The sequence below is a fragment of the Dryobates pubescens genome, chromosome 10 (assembly GCF_014839835.1).
Source record: "Dryobates pubescens isolate bDryPub1 chromosome 10, bDryPub1.pri, whole genome shotgun sequence".
In the NCBI taxonomy this organism is placed as follows: Eukaryota; Metazoa; Chordata; class Aves; order Piciformes; family Picidae; genus Dryobates; species Dryobates pubescens.
The window spans coordinates 7172121-7191453 of record NC_071621.1 but is presented as its reverse complement, the minus strand read 5'-3'; the positions used below and the strand labels follow the sequence as shown (position 1 = coordinate 7191453).

At 46.0% G+C, this 19333-nt stretch overlaps 1 protein-coding gene across 1 annotated transcript; it reads left to right on the top strand.

Moving 5' to 3' along the window:
- The first annotated feature begins 17281 nt into the window (after positions 1-17281).
- On the top strand, positions 17282-18908 carry CHST7 (carbohydrate sulfotransferase 7). The gene has a single exon (XM_054164820.1). It carries the CDS (start codon positions 17397-17399, stop codon positions 18795-18797), a length of 1401 nt encoding a protein of 466 aa, XP_054020795.1. The 5' UTR covers positions 17282-17396; the 3' UTR covers positions 18798-18908.
- The last annotated feature ends 425 nt before the right edge of the window (positions 18909-19333 follow it).

Below are 19333 nucleotides of genomic sequence, written 5' to 3'. Positions count from 1 at the left end.
TTTAGATACTGATCTGTGTGCCGTTGGCCAGTTTCAAGAAGAGATAGACTGAAAATGTGGCTCTTGAGAACTGAATAAACAACTTTTCACATTATGAGAGCCATTTGCTAATTAATTATCTTATTTTTTTAATCCCACTGTGACCAGGTCAACAGATGCTAAACTGATGTCCCAGATGCTGAGGAATATAAAGTGCCTTAGCCTGGAGGAAATATATGTGCAGCTGCCACAGGACAAGATGGAGGCCTGCAACCAAAATGGCATGTTTCCAAACAGACTGTGGTGGCCAAAGAAACTAACCTGGAAGAGGTCACTTGATTTACTTGAAAGTCTCATTCTGACACTAATTTCTATAAATAGATCAACTCAGAGGAGTAAGTGTAATCATCTCCAAACTGTTTATGAGTCAGAGATTAAAGTGGGCTGATAGGGTGTGAAGAAGTATGGAGGTGTGAGGAAAAGAAAGTGCTCCCTCTGCTACTGCTGTCAGTTACAGCACCTAACTGCCCATAGGTTGATTGCATCACAGAGGAAATGTAATACCATCATGGGATTTGCTTTTTCAGTATTCTTTAGGTTTGTGTTTTACTGCAGTTGTCTTGGCCATCCAGGAACACCTTAACCTACAATAGACATCATTCCCACCTGAAAAAGGCCCTTAATATGTCCACCATGCTTCTAATGAACTTGGAAAAAAGTAAAATGGAAGTAATCTTTCTCACGTATCCAAAACACAGTAAGTACCAGCAAGTAGCTTGGACAGATGGACATTTAGAGCAACTGTCTCAGAAGGAAAGAGTTTGTAGTGCTTCATGTGACCTTTTCCTTTTCAGCACTTTTCAGCACTTTTCAACCTTAAGGAATTTGTCAGTAAACAAAAGTAAAATACATAGGAGTATACGGACAACAAATAAAGAATTTGCTTCCCTGATTCTTTCACCCCACCAAACCCACTTACCTTATTCAAAAGCTGTAGCTCTTTCTGGGCTGTGAGGTAAGGTATGCATTCATCTCTTCAATGGTTTTCCCTCTGGTGGTTAACATTCCTTTGCAATTCATATCCCCAAAAATGTACATTTAATATGCAAGCAAATTCTGTTAGCCAAGCCAGGGACATGGCTAAGAGGAAATTGAGGCCAGAAGGAGAATAAGGGAAAAAAACATCAAAATTCTTGGTGTCTATTGAAAGTCCTCCTCAGCTTACTCCAAAATAGGTAGAGAGAAAGATGGATGCATTAAGTTGGCATTGGCAATTTTATATTCAACATCTTTATTGCTTTCCTGATATATTCAGTTCACAAGGGATCTGATTCTCCACTCTGCCATCCAGTTTTAAATCAGGTAATTATGGAAGGTAATATCTGTATCCTTCAATGTGCTAAATGAAGCAAGCTAGCTTATGTGACAAGGGAGTAGATGATCTAACAGACCTATTTACTGGACTATTTTAGGTCAGTCCCATTTAATTTCTTAGTTTTTCACAAAAGTATTTCCTCATGTTCCTAGCCAAAAGGAATGTTCACAGCAGTCAACAACCACTGCCCCAAAGAACCATTCAGGCTTTGCTGCTGGTCAGCACTCCTGATGAGTTAAGGAACCATAGCAGATGTGACACCATGACCTGTGTGAACCAGGAGTAAGTCTCAGAAGCGTGCTGTCCTATGCACAGTGTCAGCAAGGATGTAGTGCTGACACTGTTCCCTTTAAAGTGCACTACCCTGCATCTTGCAATGACTCCAGAATATCTGACTCTACCTTAAACAAGGACAGCGTCTCCAGGCCTGGCCAATGTATCCTCTGGTGTTTGGTGCACTCAACTCTAAAATCATTCAGACACACACAAAAAGCATAAATGTTATGAATATATTAGTGATTTGTGTTAAAAGAATAGAATTCAGAGTGCACTAAGCTTAAGGGTCAGAAGCTTGCTGTTTTGAGGGTAAAGGGAAAGCTGCATATTTTACAGACTTAAACAGAGACTGTGTGTTTGGCTAATTGGAAACACCAAGGCTGAGGAGAAGCTGTATTAAGATAAACCGTTCTATCCAGAACTGGGGATTTGTTTTCTTTATTGCCAATAAAATTGTGACCAGAAACTTTTACCTGGAGTCATCTATAACAATAAACAAGCATAAACAAAATCCAAGGCTTTGTTGGTCAAACGATTGCAGGAAGGGCTCACAGCCTTCCAGAAACTATAAAAGCAAAGATTTTGAAATTAATGGAAGGCTCTTTTCAGTGAGCTTTCACAGTCTCCATTATCTAGCTGGTTTTCCATCTTATCCCAAAGCATATTTCTATGTTTGGTTGTTGCTCTCCCTTCAGGATTTGCTGAAGTGGTGCCATGTGTATTATGGGTGCCAGACCTGTTTTCCACATTGTCAGCATCCCAGCCCTTTTCAGCTTCTGAAAGTGGAGCTTATCACCTTCTCCCCAGGAGCTGCTGTGGAGTCTCTGTGCCAGCATGTCCACCAGCTTCCGTCATCTTGTCTGAGCTCGGGTTTTCTGCTCCATTCCCTTGCCTCCCAATGAGACTTCCTCTTTTAATTTTTTCTTCTCATCTTTCTGTGCTGGCTGAAGTTGCTTGAAGCTACTGACCCCCATAAAGTGTTTGTTGGGGTTTTTTTTAACAACAAAAAAGGATAGCAAGTACTTTAAATGGAGTGTCCCCGAATTTGACCCTCAAGTGAATTCTGCAGAGGTGAGCCCACATGACTGTTGTAAAGGCAGCTGCAGTCACAGGAACATTGAAGGGCCAGCCCCATGACCCGTTTTCAACACACAATCACTGATTTGTGGCAGAAATCTCATTACAGACATTCTTTTTTTGTTGTTGTTTGAAGAACTGCTGAGCAGCAGATAACACTGTATCTCCAAATTAAATACAGTTTGATAAATAGCACAAAATTAAAGCATTCAATGTCTGGTCTGCCTTGAGCTATACTTAAGCCCTGTGCATGATTAACAGATTAGAATGTGAAAAAAGCAGCTTAATCTGTCTGCTGCAGAGATACTTTCATTCCCCTGTGCTGCAAATTGTTTTATCTCTACATACTCTACACCAGTGAAGCTCTGCCTGTAGGTCTCAGCAGATGGTGTGGCTGGAGGAGCACTGAATTTCCAATTTATCCTGAAACCTGGGTATTTATGTTGTGTCCTTTTAATGATAATGCTGTTTTCAATTCGTGCAAAGAGCTACGTATTTCCCCTTATTTTATTTACCACAGTAGTATTCCTAGTCAAGATCAACACAGACAAACAAACACTGAGAGGCTCAGACATGGGAAATGACTGGGGACAGTTCATGCCCTAATTGAGTAGTAGAGAAAAAGCAGTGGCATCCAGATCGCCTGAATCCTACTGTAATGATTTATCTGGAACACACTGTCTGCTGTCTGGCTGTTGCTTATCCTTCGAATTAGCACTTTATATTAGGACATTTCAGTCCTAAATGTTCCTCATGACACACTTCAATTCATTAACAAAGCTGGCATTCCCAACCTTGAGTTCTTAAAAGGAACCTAGTTTTAGTTTTTTTAGAAGGCTGCATAGCTTAAGTGCAGTGGTGTGGTCATACAGCTCTGCAACCTTTTTAACAAGAAGCTCAGCATGAGCAGGCAGTGTGTCCATGCAGCCCAGAAGGCAAATTATAGCATAGGCTGCATTAAGAGGAGTGTGGCCAGATGGGTCAAGTGAGGTGATTCTGTTCCTGTGCTCTTGTGAGACCCCCACCTCGAATACTGTATCCAGTTCTTGTGTCCCCACCATAAGAAGGACACAGAGCTGTTGGAGCGAGTCCGGAGGAGGGCCACAAAGATGATCTAAGGGCTGTAATACCCTTGCTGTGAACACGGACTGAGAGTTGGGGTTGTTCAATCTAGAGAAGATTCCAGGGGGACCCTACTGCTGCCTTCTAATACCTGAAGGGATGCTACAGGAAGGCTGGAGAGGGACTTCGCATAAAGGTTTCCAGCAATAAGACAAGAGGGAATGGTTTTAAACTAGGGAGAGTGGGTTTAGACTGGAAGGTTTAGGAAAAAGTTCTTCAGTATGAGGGTGGTGGAACTCTGGAATAGGCTACCCACAGAGATTATGGCTGCCTCCTCATAGGGGTGTTCAAGGCCAGGTTGGATGGAGTCTAGTTGTGGAGCATCCCTGCCCGTGGTGGGAAGGTTGGAGTAGGTGATCCCTAAGGTCCCTTCCAATCTAAGCCATTCTATGATTAACACTAGTAAATTAATATAAAGCTCAATATGAGAGAATATATACAGAGCTTTTCAGGTGTGGCAGAAGCATGTTTTACTTTTATCAGAAACAGAGAGGTGAAAGTGCTCAGTATTTTGCAAGATGAAGCCATTATATACCTACAATATTGCATACACCATGTATGGCACTGGTGATGAAAAATATCAGGTGCCTGGAATGTCACCACAGAGCCTTTGGCACCTAAATAACCAGAACATCACTAGCATCATTTGGCTTTCATAACTAAAACTTGCTTAAATATAAGGGCATATCAGAATAAGAATGAGACACATTGGCATGTTCATACATTTTTAAAGATGAAAAAATAAAGATCAGCCTGCTGTACAAGGCGATGTTTTGCAGTCGGCTCTTATACCTTCTTTGGTTTATGCCAGCTGCTTCCACCAGATGTTTTCTGCTGAAGTGCTTGAACAAATTGGAAAGCTGCTGACACAGGGGATTTTTCAAATGGAGCAGTGGGGGCTTAATTTTATAATTCTTTTAAATGACCAACGTAACACCCTGTGGTAGGTTGAGAGAGGGCCTAGCTCTCTCTCCTCCATGGAGAAAGAAACCACAGCTAACCCAGTCAGAGGAGCAAAGCTATATATTTACAAGCATATATGGAAAGCAGGTTATATATAATACAATATATACAGGTATTTACAATATATACACAGAAATATACAGCAAAGAGAAATAACACAACAAAAATCCCTCCCTGAGGAGGGATCCCCTCCCTGTAACCTCCTCTCTCCCCCCCACCTCCCTTTTTCCCCAAAAAAGGGGTTAGAGAGAAAGAAAGGCAGGTTACTAAGGAAAAGAGTTGTTAGTAAGCTTCAAAAGCCCATGCAGGATTAGTTTTTGCTTATCTGAAGGCCAACTCCAGCTAGTTTGCAAAGAAGCAGGCAGGGAGAACAGGCTGAAACCCAAACTCCCCCAACTCCCAAACCAAACTGAACTGAGGAAAAAAAAAATTCCAACTGCTCAACAATTTAAAGTTGCATTTTGTCTATCCACCAATGAAATTCGTTTAGAATACCAGAATGTTTTTGTTCTAGTACCGAAAACATTCAGCCAGAGTGTCCCAGCACTGTTTTGTCTTAAAGGCACAGCCTCAAATGATCACACACCCTCAAACCCTTATGTGGGCTTGTGAGCTCCACAACCAAGTCATGCTTGCCTCCAATGCAAAATCTCAATGACAAATAGCCTGTACCAGCTGTAAAAGCAACGTGGGCTAATGAATACCGCAGCAGGGTGATGGTACATCATCTGCAGCTGCAGAGGCATAGACATGCAAGAAGAGAAAGGCTGGCCTAGGAATAGTTTTATAGGTCAAATGGTTTCCTTTTGGTAACTTTCATGCCATTTTCCTCTATCAAGATTTCAGAAATGAGTCAGGTGATCCACCACTCAGTTTTACACAGGAAAGTTACCATGCTGGCCATGTTACCAAGAGCAAGGATAGTCACCTGGGTTTAGGTAATACTCAAGAAATGTAAAGATTATTGATTTCATCATGAGTTCTTTGTTGTATTTTTTCCCCAACTAATTGGTTGAGCAGCTAGCTTTGTTGTATTAGAAGGCTTTATTCTAATAGTAATTTCTGTAGTGACTTCTACTAAAGCAATGGCAATGTTTTTAAAGACCATTCAGTGTGATAAGGCTGTGTTGGGAATTCAAAAACCTGTTTGTATGTGTCACACAGTTTTTCTGGAGAAAGTCATCAGAACAGCAGAGTCTGCAAAGTGGAAAATGGTGAGCATTTTTACAGTTGATTCCTTAAAAATAACCATATTTAGTGACCTACTTCAAATCCAAGCGGTCATGAGTCTCATACCTGACTGATATGTAATTCTTGGAGGCTGCAGTGTGTAAAAGTCCTAAAAGAATCAAGTGAGTCTGAGATGTCTGATATTTGAGGAAAGACTGACTTATCAGACTCCCCAAAGCAGAAAACCATGGCAAAATAAAACATCCTAATGTCAACAGCTAAGCTTCTCAGATGCTCTCCAGTTCTTCTTGGAGCAGTGAGAAAATACTGTTTTACATAATGAGCTCCTCGCCTGCAATGTTAAATTCTGCATTTCCAGAGTCCCCAGGGCTAGGGAAACAGAGCTGCTGAGCCCTTTTCACTTGTTTATTATTTTTGATGAAGGGATACCCATCCCCATGTTCTTATTCTTTTTTTTTTCATTTAATGTTGTGATAAGGGAAGCAACAGCTCTGTGCATGCCACACATAAGAGGCACATGTCTATACACTGCCCAGCCAATGTCTGCAGCCAAAGAGACACAACCAACCACATTATCAGTAAGGCCATGAAGTCTCAGCATCCTTTCATGTCAAATTTGCTGCAAATACACAGTTCAGCTGGGCTCTTTCCTATCTCCAGCAAGCATTAGTCCAGCTAACCCTTTAAAATTTGTCCAGGATGCCCAGACAGCTAACAGAGTGGGCTGCCACACCAGAATTTCAGAGTGGAGACTCTCAGACTGCATCAGCGGCTCTCCTGCCACAGCTGCAGGCAAGTCCTAAACTGCATGGAGTGGTTCTCAGAACTGCATGCAGTAGGGCTGTCAGCAAGGCAAATGATAAGAGACTGCAAGTGAGAAAATTTTCCCCAGATTTAACATGATCCTAAGTATTTCCAAAGACTTTCTGAGCTTTTCTGTGCACCTAAAATAACCTAGAGATTTGAGACTGTATTGGGGTTTCATTTAATTATGTGTCGTTAAGCATCCTACCGAAACAATTGTGCTGAAGTTTATACTACAAAGGCTCTGTGACAGTAATGTGAGAATAACAGCAATAATCAGGTCACCATAAAAAAGGGAGCTCTGTGACTGGTTCTGAGTTTGTGACTCAAAGAAAGAACAGTTCTGCTTTTCTGTTCAGCTACATTTTACGTTTATTCAATAAAATTCTTCAGTCCTAGTCTAGACTTCTTGCTCAAACTCAAAGTAATTTTTTATAGCTCACACAAGGATATTGAATTTACTGTACTGAGCACAGCATAGTAAAAAAACAACACAACATCCAAACCCACAAAAACCAAGACCTGACTCTAATTTCATTTATGCTTTAATGGGTTTTATTGCAAATTGGTATCATATTATATAGTAGAGCTTTGCTGACGTATTGTCTTAATTTTATTTCAATCCCTGAATAGAATTTTCTACATCAGAAATATACAATAAATCACATTTCTGTCAACAGATAACATGGGTCACACAAGTGTACCACTCTACCAGACTGAGGTTATAGCTGTTCCGTGTCGATAAGCTTATGGCTCTTGCAGCCAGTCACCTTCTGAGGATGTTGCTTCTGGAATGATGCAGGCTGACACAGAGAGGGTTAATGTGAAGAGCGGAGTTAATGCAAGCAGGAGACCTGCCAGGTGCAGATAATTTTAATTACTTTAATTGTTTTTACAGGAGCCCTTTAAAGAGAACTCAATTTTTTTTTAGGACTCCCACAGGATAAAGATAAATTAACCAAGTAAATAGACATAGGGCATCTTAGATACCAGACAAAACAAACTGATCTATTTGACTTCCCTGTAGAAACACTGTCAAGCGTCCCAGAGGAAGAGGGATGGCATCGAGCAATCCCTGATCAATCCTTAGGTATCATCTGAAGGCAGTAAGCACAAATGCCTCTGAAAAGTGGTGGTTCAGATTTCCCTACAAACCCTTTTTGTCAGTACTGTACATCAAAACCCAGGTCTTGGATGATGACAGCTCATGTTGCAAGCTAGAAAAAATATAAAAATAGTTTTATAAGAAAAGCAACAAACAAAACGGATCAAGAATAAGGGAAGTAAGATTAAGGAATTTCCCAAAATCCCAGGCATGGCTGACGGATATCCTTGATGACTGTCAGTAAACCAGGATGCCAGGGCCCTGCACAGCTGGAAGAGGGCCATGTACTCCTGACCTGGTCTGTATATTCAGGAGATGTCCCTCGGGAGGTGACTCAAACCAAAGCTTCAAAGAAGGCCATCAGCGTTCATCAGGTGACAGTTTGCTACAGATGAGTTACTTGAAAGGCACGGTGATGCTGCTAAGAAATGCCTTTATTTCAAGACACACCATTGACTGTAACCTTGGGGGAAAAGCATCTGGAAGTCCTTTCACCAAGACTTAGAAGATAAAACCCTTAAATAGCTGAAATGTAAAGGGGCTGTTTAGCTACCTGATTTTCCTTGTTTTGGCAACTGGTATGACTCTTCGATGGAGAAGTTACTCGAATTAGCCTCGATTATCAAGAGGATATCCCATTCCCTTTGCCAAACAGCTGTGGGTGCTTAAAGGAGACCCAGAGAATATTCACCCTCGCCACGTCTGTGTTATTCTTACTGTGGGGATATGAGGGTGTGGACTAAGCCTGAAAACACAACAGCCCACTATTGTTTCCCTTCTTTTTGTAATTATTAGTAAGTTACTACAAGTGTGAAAACCTGGTCCTTACAGCAATGAGTCAGCTCAGATGTAAGTGGGTGTCCAGCACATCCTGCAAAGTGACTCTTGGCAGAAATGAAAGGCAGGAGTGAAGAAAACTGTCAGTTTCCAAGTGGCAGGCTCCTGAGGGCACCTACAGAGACTATCCCAGGGTCCTGCCACCCTGCCTACGGCCCAGCTCAGGGCCATTAGTCAGGAAAAAAATAGATCGAAGTTACCTTGCTGGAAGTATCAGAACTCTGACGGTGGTGGCTGTGGCAACAATTTCAGACACATAGAATATTAGAAAATTTAGTAAAATTTTCTGCCTGTTTTACCAGTAATCTTGCAGTGTTTATAGGGTGTGTTTCCCTACAGCATTTTGAGGGGGAAATCACCCCCAAAAAATCCCCCAGACAGTAAAACCATAAATGATGGCAATATGTTAAAACAAGATGTAAACTGGGGGGTGCCTTCCTTTTCACCCCAGCATCATAGTAAATGTGACCAGCTCTCTGTAGCTCCTGACTGGACAGCTGCTTGAGGCTCAGATGGGTGAATGCCCTTTCCCTGGAGGTTCAGTGACTAGACTGTCCAGCAAGACAGACAAGAAAGCCCTGTGAGTAGAGAAATGAAAACAATGGAGGAAGGGGGAAAAAAAAATTAAAATCAATCCACAAACAAATACAGCAGGGGAGACTATAATAAAGTTTCCTGTAAGCAGAGCAGTGGGAGTTAAAACTACACAACTCTGGTCTTGGCTGATGAACCTTTCGACCAGCAAGCTGGAGCTGCCCAATTTGGGCTGTTCAGTCCTAACACACATAATGCCTGCATTATGCCTACAAGCAAGTCCAGCAGCTAAGACATAATGTGAGAACAGAGGATAATTCCAGGAGGTGCTGAGATCAGGTTTTCCCAGAACATTTCTATAGTGAGCCCAAAGGTGACAGACAAAATGGGCAGGAATTTCTTCTGCGAGGAGAGCATGAGAAGTATTGCAGAAACTGGGGGGAGACCAGCTTGAAGCTTTCAGTCTGCATTTAGTAACTTGAGTTGCATGATTCAAATTCATTTTCACAGCAGCTCTACAATTGCATGTAACTGTTCTTTTGTTATTCAGGTAGAACATTACTGATTTGTAAATCAGCATCTACATCCTTTAGAGTGTGGTTTTCTTTAGTTCACCTTCTTGTTTCATGAATTGGCTTTGTGGGTTTTCTCTCCATTTTTCTAACAGGTATTGTAAGAGTGAAGCTACTATGAGAGCTTCCAGAAGACCAGATGATTTCTGTGCTAAATTTAGCTTTAGTAAATTTAGTGAGCCGATTTTCAGTCACACAAAACCTAAAATGGCATTAAATGGTCTCCATAGCTAATGCAGAAAAGAGCCTGACAATTAATGTTTATGTACCAGAAACTGTCCACAGTAAACTTAAGCAGCCTCCCACTTTATAGAAAACTTGTGTAAGCATTTTGTCCTAATGACATTTTTTTTTTATGCCAGGGTAGTGATACCTAATGCATTTACTTCTTACTCCCACCAAAGTGAGAAGTGGAGACAGCAGACACTTGTCCCAGGGACTGCAAGGCAGAAGCACCCTGGCCTTGTTCTGCAGCTTTGAGAAGCAAATTTCTCTTACCTCTGACAACTACAAACTTGATGGAGTGAGTAGGACTAAAATTACTGTGACAGAAGATGTGCATGTCAATGCAGTTGTCTCTCTTTGTTACAGGAATTCACAGATTTGTACAAGTTTGCATGCATGTGGGCATACATGGGGGCCCTACCAGGAAATCTGTTGTCCTTTCAGGCCAACAGCATGGCGAATAGAATAGAATAGAATAGAATAGAATAGAATAGAATAGAATAGAATAGAATAGAATAGAATAGAATAGAATAGAATAGAATAGAATAGACCAGGTTGGAAGAGACCTTCAAGATCGTGTCCAACCTATCATCCAACACCACCCAATCAACCAAACCATGGCACCAAGCAATTGCTTCCAGATTTTAGTATAATAAACTATCACAGAATCATTGAATCACAGAATGGTTTGGGTTGGAAGGGACCTTTAAAGGTCATCTAGTCCAAACCCCCATGCAGTGTGCAGGGATAACATTAACTAGATCAAGTTGCTCCGAGCCCCATCCAACCTGATCTTGGATGTTTTCAGGAATGAGACATCTACCACCTCTTTGGGCAAACTGTTCCAGTGTTTCACCATCCTCACTGCATAAAATTGCTTTCTTATATGTAGTCTAAATCTGCCTTCTTTTAGTTTAAAATCATTACCCCTCGTCCTATCACAACAGGCCCTACTAAAAACATTGTCCCAGCATTTCTTACGGCCCCCTTTAAGTATTGAAAGGCAGCAGTAAGGTCTTCCCAGAGTCTTCTCTCCTCCAGGCTGAACAACTCCAACTCCCTCAGCCTGTCCTCACAGGAGAAGTGCTCCACCCCTCTAAACATTTTTGCGGCTGTCCTCTGGACCTGCTCCAACAGCTTCATGTTGTCCTGAGCTGAACGCAGTACGCCAGGTGACGTCCCAGCAGAGCAGAGCAGAGGGGCAGAATCGCTTTCCTCAGTCTGCTGGGCATGATGCTTTTGAGGCAGTTCATGATCTGATTGGCTTTCTGGGCTGCAAGGGCACATTGCCAGCTCATGTCCAGCCTTTCATCCACCAGTTCTCCCAAGTCTAGCACCTTATGATCAGCTCAGTTTGGTGCAGCTTTGACTGGGCACACCTGTACTCTCAAAAACCTCTGTTTAGGAGTCACAAAAATGAAATGGTGGCACTGGAAATTTAAGCAGGATTATCTCGCAGAGCCTGAGAAAGTGCGGTTTGTCAGTGTGCAAGTTCTCTGTTGGCAAATGCTACAGTCAAACCAAAATGGTTTTCATACATAGAATACATACATACATAGATAGAATAAACCAGGTTGGAAGAGACCTTCAAGATCATCGCGTCCAACCCATCAACCAATCCAACACCACCCAAACAACTAACCCATGGCACCAAGCACCCCATCAAGTCTTCTCCTGAAAACCTCCAATGATGGCGACTCCACCACCTCCCCAGGCAGCCCATTCCAATGGGCAATCACTCTTTCTATATAGAACTTTTTCCTAACATCTAGCCTGAACCTCCCCTGGCGCAGCCTGAGACTGTGTCCTCTTGTTCTGGTACTGGCCGCCTGGGAGAAGAGACCAACATCCGTCTGTCTACAACCTCCCTTCAGGTAGTTGTAGAGAGTAATAAGGTCACCCCTGAGTCTCCTCTTCTCCAGGCTAAGCAACCCCAGCTCCCTCAGCCTCTCCTCATAGGGCTTGTGTTCCAAACCCCTCACCAACTTTGTTGCTCTTCTCTGGACTCGTTCCAGCAAAGTCAACCTCCTTCCTAAACTGAGGGGCCCAGAACTGGACACAGGACTCGAGGTGCGGCCTAACCAGTGCAGTGTACAGGGGCAGAATGACCTCCCTGCTCCTGCTGGCCACACTGTTCCTGATGCAGGCCAGGATGCCATTGGCCCTCTTAGCTGCCTGGGCACACTGCAGGCTCATGTTCAGTTTACCGTCAACCAGCAGACAAGTAGGTGCAGTGATTGAGCCCTCAGCATTTTCGTTTGCACATGCCAGTGCAGATTTGCGCCTAAGATGGAAACAAATGAAAAGGCAGATAGATTCTTGGCCCAAAAATTGTATTCTGCGCACAAAAGTGTTGCCTTATGAAGGCACAGGACAGCTCGAAGGTTTTTGTTATAATTGCTGTTCGAAGGTGGCTTGTTTGGAGGGTAAAAAAAAAATAATCCTCGCTTAAAAATAGATTGCAAAATTTCTCGCTCTTCGCTTGATTGAACTGTAAAAGATTTAGTTCCCTAATTATACCGACACAATGGCTTAACTTGTTGCATTGCAAAAGCTTGCTGTTATTCGTAATCAGCATCTCTAATTCAGTGAGTCTGTGACAATGAGAGAAAACTGAAAAAGATTCATGGTTTCTGCCATCACGAATAATTATTTCCCACGCATTTTAGTGTTGAGGCACGTCTTGTATCTGAAGCTGTGAGACCCTGAACACATTACCATTGGAATCATTTTTCTTCAGCTGCTACTGTAAATTGCCAGGCAGCGGGAGGCTTGGTGGATGTCCTGGCTATTCACATAGCCTAAACCCTTTTCTGGGTTGTGAGATGACTGTCTCGCTGCTAATGGGATAACAGAGCACACTCTGCAGGGGGAAGGCTTAAAGACTTCAAATTAGAGACATCCTTGGCATAACTTAGAAAGACTCAAGTTACATTAGCACAGAATAGATGACTTCTTCTTTCATTGTTACTGATTTATCCAAATTTCCACTGTTAGAAATAATAACAGGGTTTTTCCTGATTAACTTTCTCCTGAACCTCAACAAATCCATAAACTTGCTTTTCTCTGCCTTCCATCTCTGGCATTTTCTTGTGGCATTTACTGCGACCTTCAACAAGGGTATAATCTTCCTTTCTTAGAGGAAGCTTGAGGAGATCACTGATACCATAGGAGGGACCATATTTTAAGCACTCCACAGCTTCCAAATGTTTGTTTATTTATTTATTTATTTATTTATTTTTACCATTTCCATAACCAGATCTCACACTCTTGGAAAAGTCACATCTTGGAAAACCACACACAATCCCCAATCCCCACTCTGATACTTACAGCTCAGTATATGAGCAATAGCTTAATTGAAAAAAAAGTGGAAAGATAGCTCCAGCAGCTCGTTCAGCTGGAGCTTGTGCTATCAAGCATCTCTTAGCCCAAAAGCAGGCTGCAGCTCTGGATTTGGCTTCATCTGAACACCTCCCTCCACTCTGTGCCCAGTTCATATGCTGGGCAGTGAATAGCAGCAGTGTGCCTAAGTGATTTACCAGTTCTCAGGAACAGCTACAGAAATTCAAGAGAAGGGAGCAAAGACTCCCCCTTCCAGCTCAGCTCATGCTGTTGGTGCCCATACACAACCTCCATCACCACTCAGTCTGGAGGATCACAGACAGGTCTCGTGTCTTCCTGCTGTCCCTGCTCTTTTGCAGACAGCCCTTGGACATATGATTTGCACAGTAATTATTTGAGTATATTAGCCAAAACCTGAAGCTGTACACCTGGCTGCTCCCAAAGTGTACCAGGCTGAAACTTAGAGGCCTGGACTTGTGCCAGCTTAACTAGCAAAAGCAGTACATAGACCACAATAGTTGTGAACAACACTGTTTTCCTGCCTCGTTTCCTCTTCATCTTTCTTGCAGGTACTGAAGGGTGACTACAGGTGTATGTGCAGAGAGCTGAATTATCACCTTCTGCATGTGGTTTCGCATCTGAAGCCTTTTCCACACAGGTGCTTACCAGCCCCTATGTTAGAAGTCTTCTCTCCTTTTGACTCACTTTCCACTTTTTTCAGATCCTCAAAATTTCCACTGAAGTTTCTCTCAAAATTTCTGTGATATTTTTGACCTTTTGCAGGTCCTCAGTTTCTCTTCTGCTTTGAGGAAACCACCGTGAAAAATCCCTTCTGTGCCACCTACTGCCTTGCCTGGACTTTCTTCTCTATTCTGATATTCTCAACATGTCTCTTCCAAAATGTGAGCTACTAAGACTGGTCTCACATGTGAAACATGTGGTATTGCACATGTTGAAACATCTGATGACAAAGCAGCTTCAAAAATAAAAGGGTGGTGGCGGGGGGGAAATATTGTCCTAGTTGTCTTGAAGCTTTTTAAGCTGCCATTAACCACGGACTTCCTTTTGGCTGAAGTCTGTGAGCGACAGTATGTGCAAGCAGGGCGCTCATTAACAGCCAGGATGTTTTATAGGGCGGTGCTCCTTGTGCAAAGCATATTTAATTTTATCAGCTAATCAAGCTATTTTTAATCACAAAGTGCTCTTTGAAAATGACAAGAGCACGCAAGAGCCAAAAGATGGCTAAGTACAGAGGCAACTCTTTCTATTTTGGAACCTCTGACGAGAGGATAAAAATGTTTCTGAGGGTGAAATGCAGCATTCCAGCATTTACTGTCTCTCTTGTCAGTAGAAGTCATGTGTGAGACGGAAGAGCAAAAATTAAGTTAGAGAGATAACACACAGGAAGCCAATGTTGTGTTAGATTAAAACCAACCACTACTTTCAGTGACAAGCTTGGGAATTAGAAAGGAAATACGACTGTGCTAAACTATGCAGAACATGTTATGCCTATGTCCTTCCTCTCCCCTCTTTATAACATAACATAAAGCACAGTTACCATCACCAAAAAATGGCAGGAGCTAGGTGCCAAATGGACAGGTCACTGCAGATCAATGAAGAACTTGTCTGTCTCTCTTCAGTACTGAACTGTCCTGCCCTTGGAAGGAGATACAGATCATCTGTATACATTAACAATGTCTTTATGGTTCATAGAAAAAGCCTAAATGGGGGAAAAATATCATCCCCGTCATCTGTGTTAAAGAGAGAACAAATTAATACAGAATTGAAAGGTGAAGCAAATCTCTTTCCAACACTATTTGGACCAGCAATCTACTGTCCAATGCTTAGATTGGGTGCTTCACATGACCCCTCAGGAAGGCTGGTGCTTGGCAATTTCTGGCTTAGCTCAGGCACCTGCTGGGTGGCAGAATGAATGCTGGCTTTGCTGGAGGCTCACCACACCAAACAAACCCTAACCCAAAACGACCAAAATAAACACTTAAAGGCTAATCCTCTCTCACTAGAGGATGCCACAGGAGTCAGCTACACTGTAGATACCTCTCAAAATACTAGATGCATATCTTTCTGATAAAGGAAGGAGGGGTTTGGGTTTTGTCATTAAAAAAACAAACAAAAAACCACCTTTGTGACCTGGTTTTGTCAAGTGTGTTTTTATCCTGTCATCCTTCCTTAGCTGCTTGAAGGTCTGGAAGAAATCCTGACCTTTACAGAGTCAGGCTGTGGAAAAACCCCACAGCCATGATGAACACAAGCAGTGAAATCCATGCTGGGGCAGAATTTCCTTTCTAATGCCATGATTTCTACATTATTCTGCTCAGGAGCCTACAAGTCTTGTTTGGCACCAGCTACTCACTCAGCATGCCATAAACTGCAAGAAGCCCAGTCTTTAGCACTTACTTAAGAAAGATCAAGTAAAGTGTTAGCAGGCAGACTGCTGGCTTGCCACCTGGACAGAAGAGAAGCATGCTTTTTCTCTCACATTGCTTTGTGCTCCTATTTTGCCTGATAAATCTGAAATAAGATTTTTAATAGCTAGACAATCAGGCTATGTGCAGCAGCTGCAGATTCTGTATCTATATATCTATACTACAGAAGAAGCATTTTAGAACCTCTGTAACTAACATTTCTGCACCCTGTTGTATGTGTTATCACTGACTAAGTTTGGGTCATGTGCCTTACTCCAGCTGCATACATACCACATAGACTGTTCTGGAAGTCAAACATTCACACACTGAGGGTGAGAATTGTGTTATCCTCAGTGAATTTCACTTTGCACGCCATACTTGAGTATCAGTAATACTTTGCACAGGATGCCACCCATTGCATAGAGGATAAGAGAGTCAGCAGCCCTTGCTACACAGTCAGCAACACAAGGGCATCACTTTCCTGCCAGGTGGATATCTTAACCAGCAACAGAGGATTGTGGTCCATCTCTTTCTGTGAGCACCTTCCAAGGTCAAAGAGGGGCTGAACTGGAGATTTGAGACTATATGTTAGAATGTAAACAGATGAAGCCAACTTCTGGTTGACCTCCATCCCATAAAAGATCATTTAAGATAATTTTAGATGTCTTTAAAAAAAAACAGAAGTCTGAGCTGGTAATGTTATGCTTCCACTGCAGTTGATAGAGAAGGGCTATCAGAAGGCTATCAGACATTCAAGACAGGCTGAATGTCCCTCTGTGGGTGCCCATTTCTTCCTACCAACTGCAAAGGGTGACCAGCTCAGGCAGGCACAAAACTTGGTAGATGTACAAACTGGAGCAGTGAGTCATGATCGAGATGTCCATATCCTGCCGGCACGCACACAGACAAAAGAGTATCTGAAAAATCCCGCAGCTCTCTACAGTGTCGAGCTGCAGTACTTCTGAAACCCACTGCAGATTTTAATAGCTGTCATCCATCCTAAAAATACATTTCCACCTCTTTTCGTTACTGTAGTGTGCTCTTTCCCTGCAGACCTGGCAGATGAGAGGACCACACGCTCCTCTTCGGGACACCCTTATCTACTCCGTACCTGTCCTGGCTAACGTACCTCCTTCGCGGCGCGCCCTTTCCTGGGTGGGTTATTCCCGAAGTGCCGAACCCGCCCCTCCGGCCCTTCCCGAGGGGAGGGAGGGAGGAGAGAGGCCGGGCGACGGGCAGCCCGGACCCTCGCACAACGGCAGCAGCAACGACAGCAGCACCGGCAGCATCAGCAGCAGCCCGCGCTTCCCCGCCGGTTGGGGCAGGTGCGGCCGCTTCCGCGTCGCCCTGCGAGGAGGAGGAGGAGACGAAGGAGGCGGTGGCGAGGGCGGGCGGTGGGGCCGGCGGCCCTGAGTCTGGCCGGCGTGCCCGTGGGCGTGCTCCCCGGCGGGGAGGGCCGCCTGCAGCCCACACCCCCCGCCGCCGCTAACTTTGCCTCTTCGCGAAGAGCCGCCCTCCGACTGCCAGAGGGTCGGTGGAGCCCCGTTGGTCTGGAGCCACCCCCCGTGATGAAGGGCCGCCGACGGTGGCGGTGGCGTGGGGAGCACCGCCGCTTCGCCGCGGTGCTGGTGCTGTACACGCTGCTGCTGCTTCTGCTGGTGCCCTACGCGCTGGACTACGGGTCCAGGCGGAGCCGGGCGGACGAAGAGCCGCTGCTGCGGCGCTGCCCCAGCCTGGAGGAGGCGCTGAGCGAGTGGGGCTGGGAGCAGCAGCAGTCGCCGCTGGATGACGAGCAGGAGGATGAGGAGAGCACGGCCGGGGCGGCGAGTAACGGCAGCGCAGTGGGGAAGCGGCACATCTACCTGCACGCTACCTGGCGCACGGGCTCTTCCTTTCTGGGGGAGCTCTTCAACCAGCATCCCGACGTGTTCTACCTCTACGAGCCCATGTGGCACCTGTGGCAGGCCCTCTACCCGGGGGACGCGCTGAGCCTGCAGGGCGCCCTCCGCGACATGCTGCGCGCCCTCTTCCGATGCGACTTCTCCGTCCTGCGGCTCTACGCCGCCCCGCCCGGCCCCCGCGACCCGTTGGCCCCTGCCCCGCCCGCCGCCCCCAACCTCACCACGGCCGGCATCTTCGGCTGGCGGACCAACAAAGTGATCTGCTCGCCGCCGCTCTGCCCCGCCGCCCCGCGGCCCCGCCAAGAGATCGGCCTCGTCGACGGCGCCGCCTGCGAGGAGACGTGCCCTCCGCGGGCGCTGCGGGAGCTGGAAGCCGAGTGCCGCAAGTACCCTGTGGTGGTCATCAAGGACGTGCGGTTGCTGGAGCTGGGCGCCCTGTTGCCGCTCCTGCGGGAGCCTGGCCTCAACCTGCGGGTGGTGCAGCTCTTCCGCGACCCCCGCGCCGTCCACAACTCCCGCCTGAAGGCACGGCAAGCGCTGCTGCGGGAGAGCGTCCAGGTGCTGCGGAGTCGCCATCGCGCCGAGCCGCGGGTGCCGAGCCGCCAGCAGCAGCAGCTCCTGCTGCCACCCGGCCTGCTGGGCGGCGGGCGGGCGCCGCAGCCGCAGCACCGCGCCGAGTTCTTCCTCGGCGGTGCCCTGGAGGTGATCTGCCAGGCCTGGCTCCGTGACCTCCTCCTGGCCCGCCGCGCCCCCGCCTGGCTCCGCCGCCGCTACACGCAGCTCCGCTACGAGGACCTGGTGCAGGAGCCCCGCGCCGAGCTGCGCCGCCTGCTGCGCTTCGCCGGGCTGCCGGTGCCGCCCGCCCTGGAGTCCTTCGTGCACAACATGACTCGCGGTGCCGCCTACTCCTCCGACCGTCCCTTCCTCATCTCCGCCCGCGACGCACGGGAGGCCATCCACGCCTGGCGGGAGCGCCTTAGCCGGCAGCAGGTGCGGCAGGTGGAGGCCGCCTGCGGTGAGGCCATGAGCCTCCTCTCCTACCCCCTCAGTGGCGGCGACGCCCGGTAGCGTCCCCGCCCCGGCCGCGGGGAGAGCCCGCCGCCGGGTGAGGGCTGGACCGGCTGGAGGCGGCACAGGGAGTCTGCCTGGGACGAGCCCCGGGGTGGCGGCCTGCCCTGGCGGGTGTGCGTGCACCGTCGGGCAGAGCAGAGTTCTGGGAGTCACCGGTGGCATGGCGGCGGCCTGCCGCTCACCTTACGGGTCAGGTGCGCCGGCGAGAGCAGCCCTGACACAAGCAAACACGCTTCGCCTCAGGTACAGCGTGCAGACCCCCCTCGGTTTCGATGGGGCTGTGTTTCATCTGGGCACTGCGGCCACCATTTGCCAGGTTGCGTGCAGAAGAAACAGATTTACGAGAAGGGTTTGGTAAGAGGTGTCCTCTGGGCACGGCATCAGTTTTGGAGCCCTTTTCACGATATACAATGACCACATGCAAAGCTGGAGTGTTCTCAAAAAAACCCAAACCACCAACCAACCCCAAAAAAAACACCCCACCCAAACACCAACAACCAAAAACCACCACCACCAAAACTTGAAAATCCCCC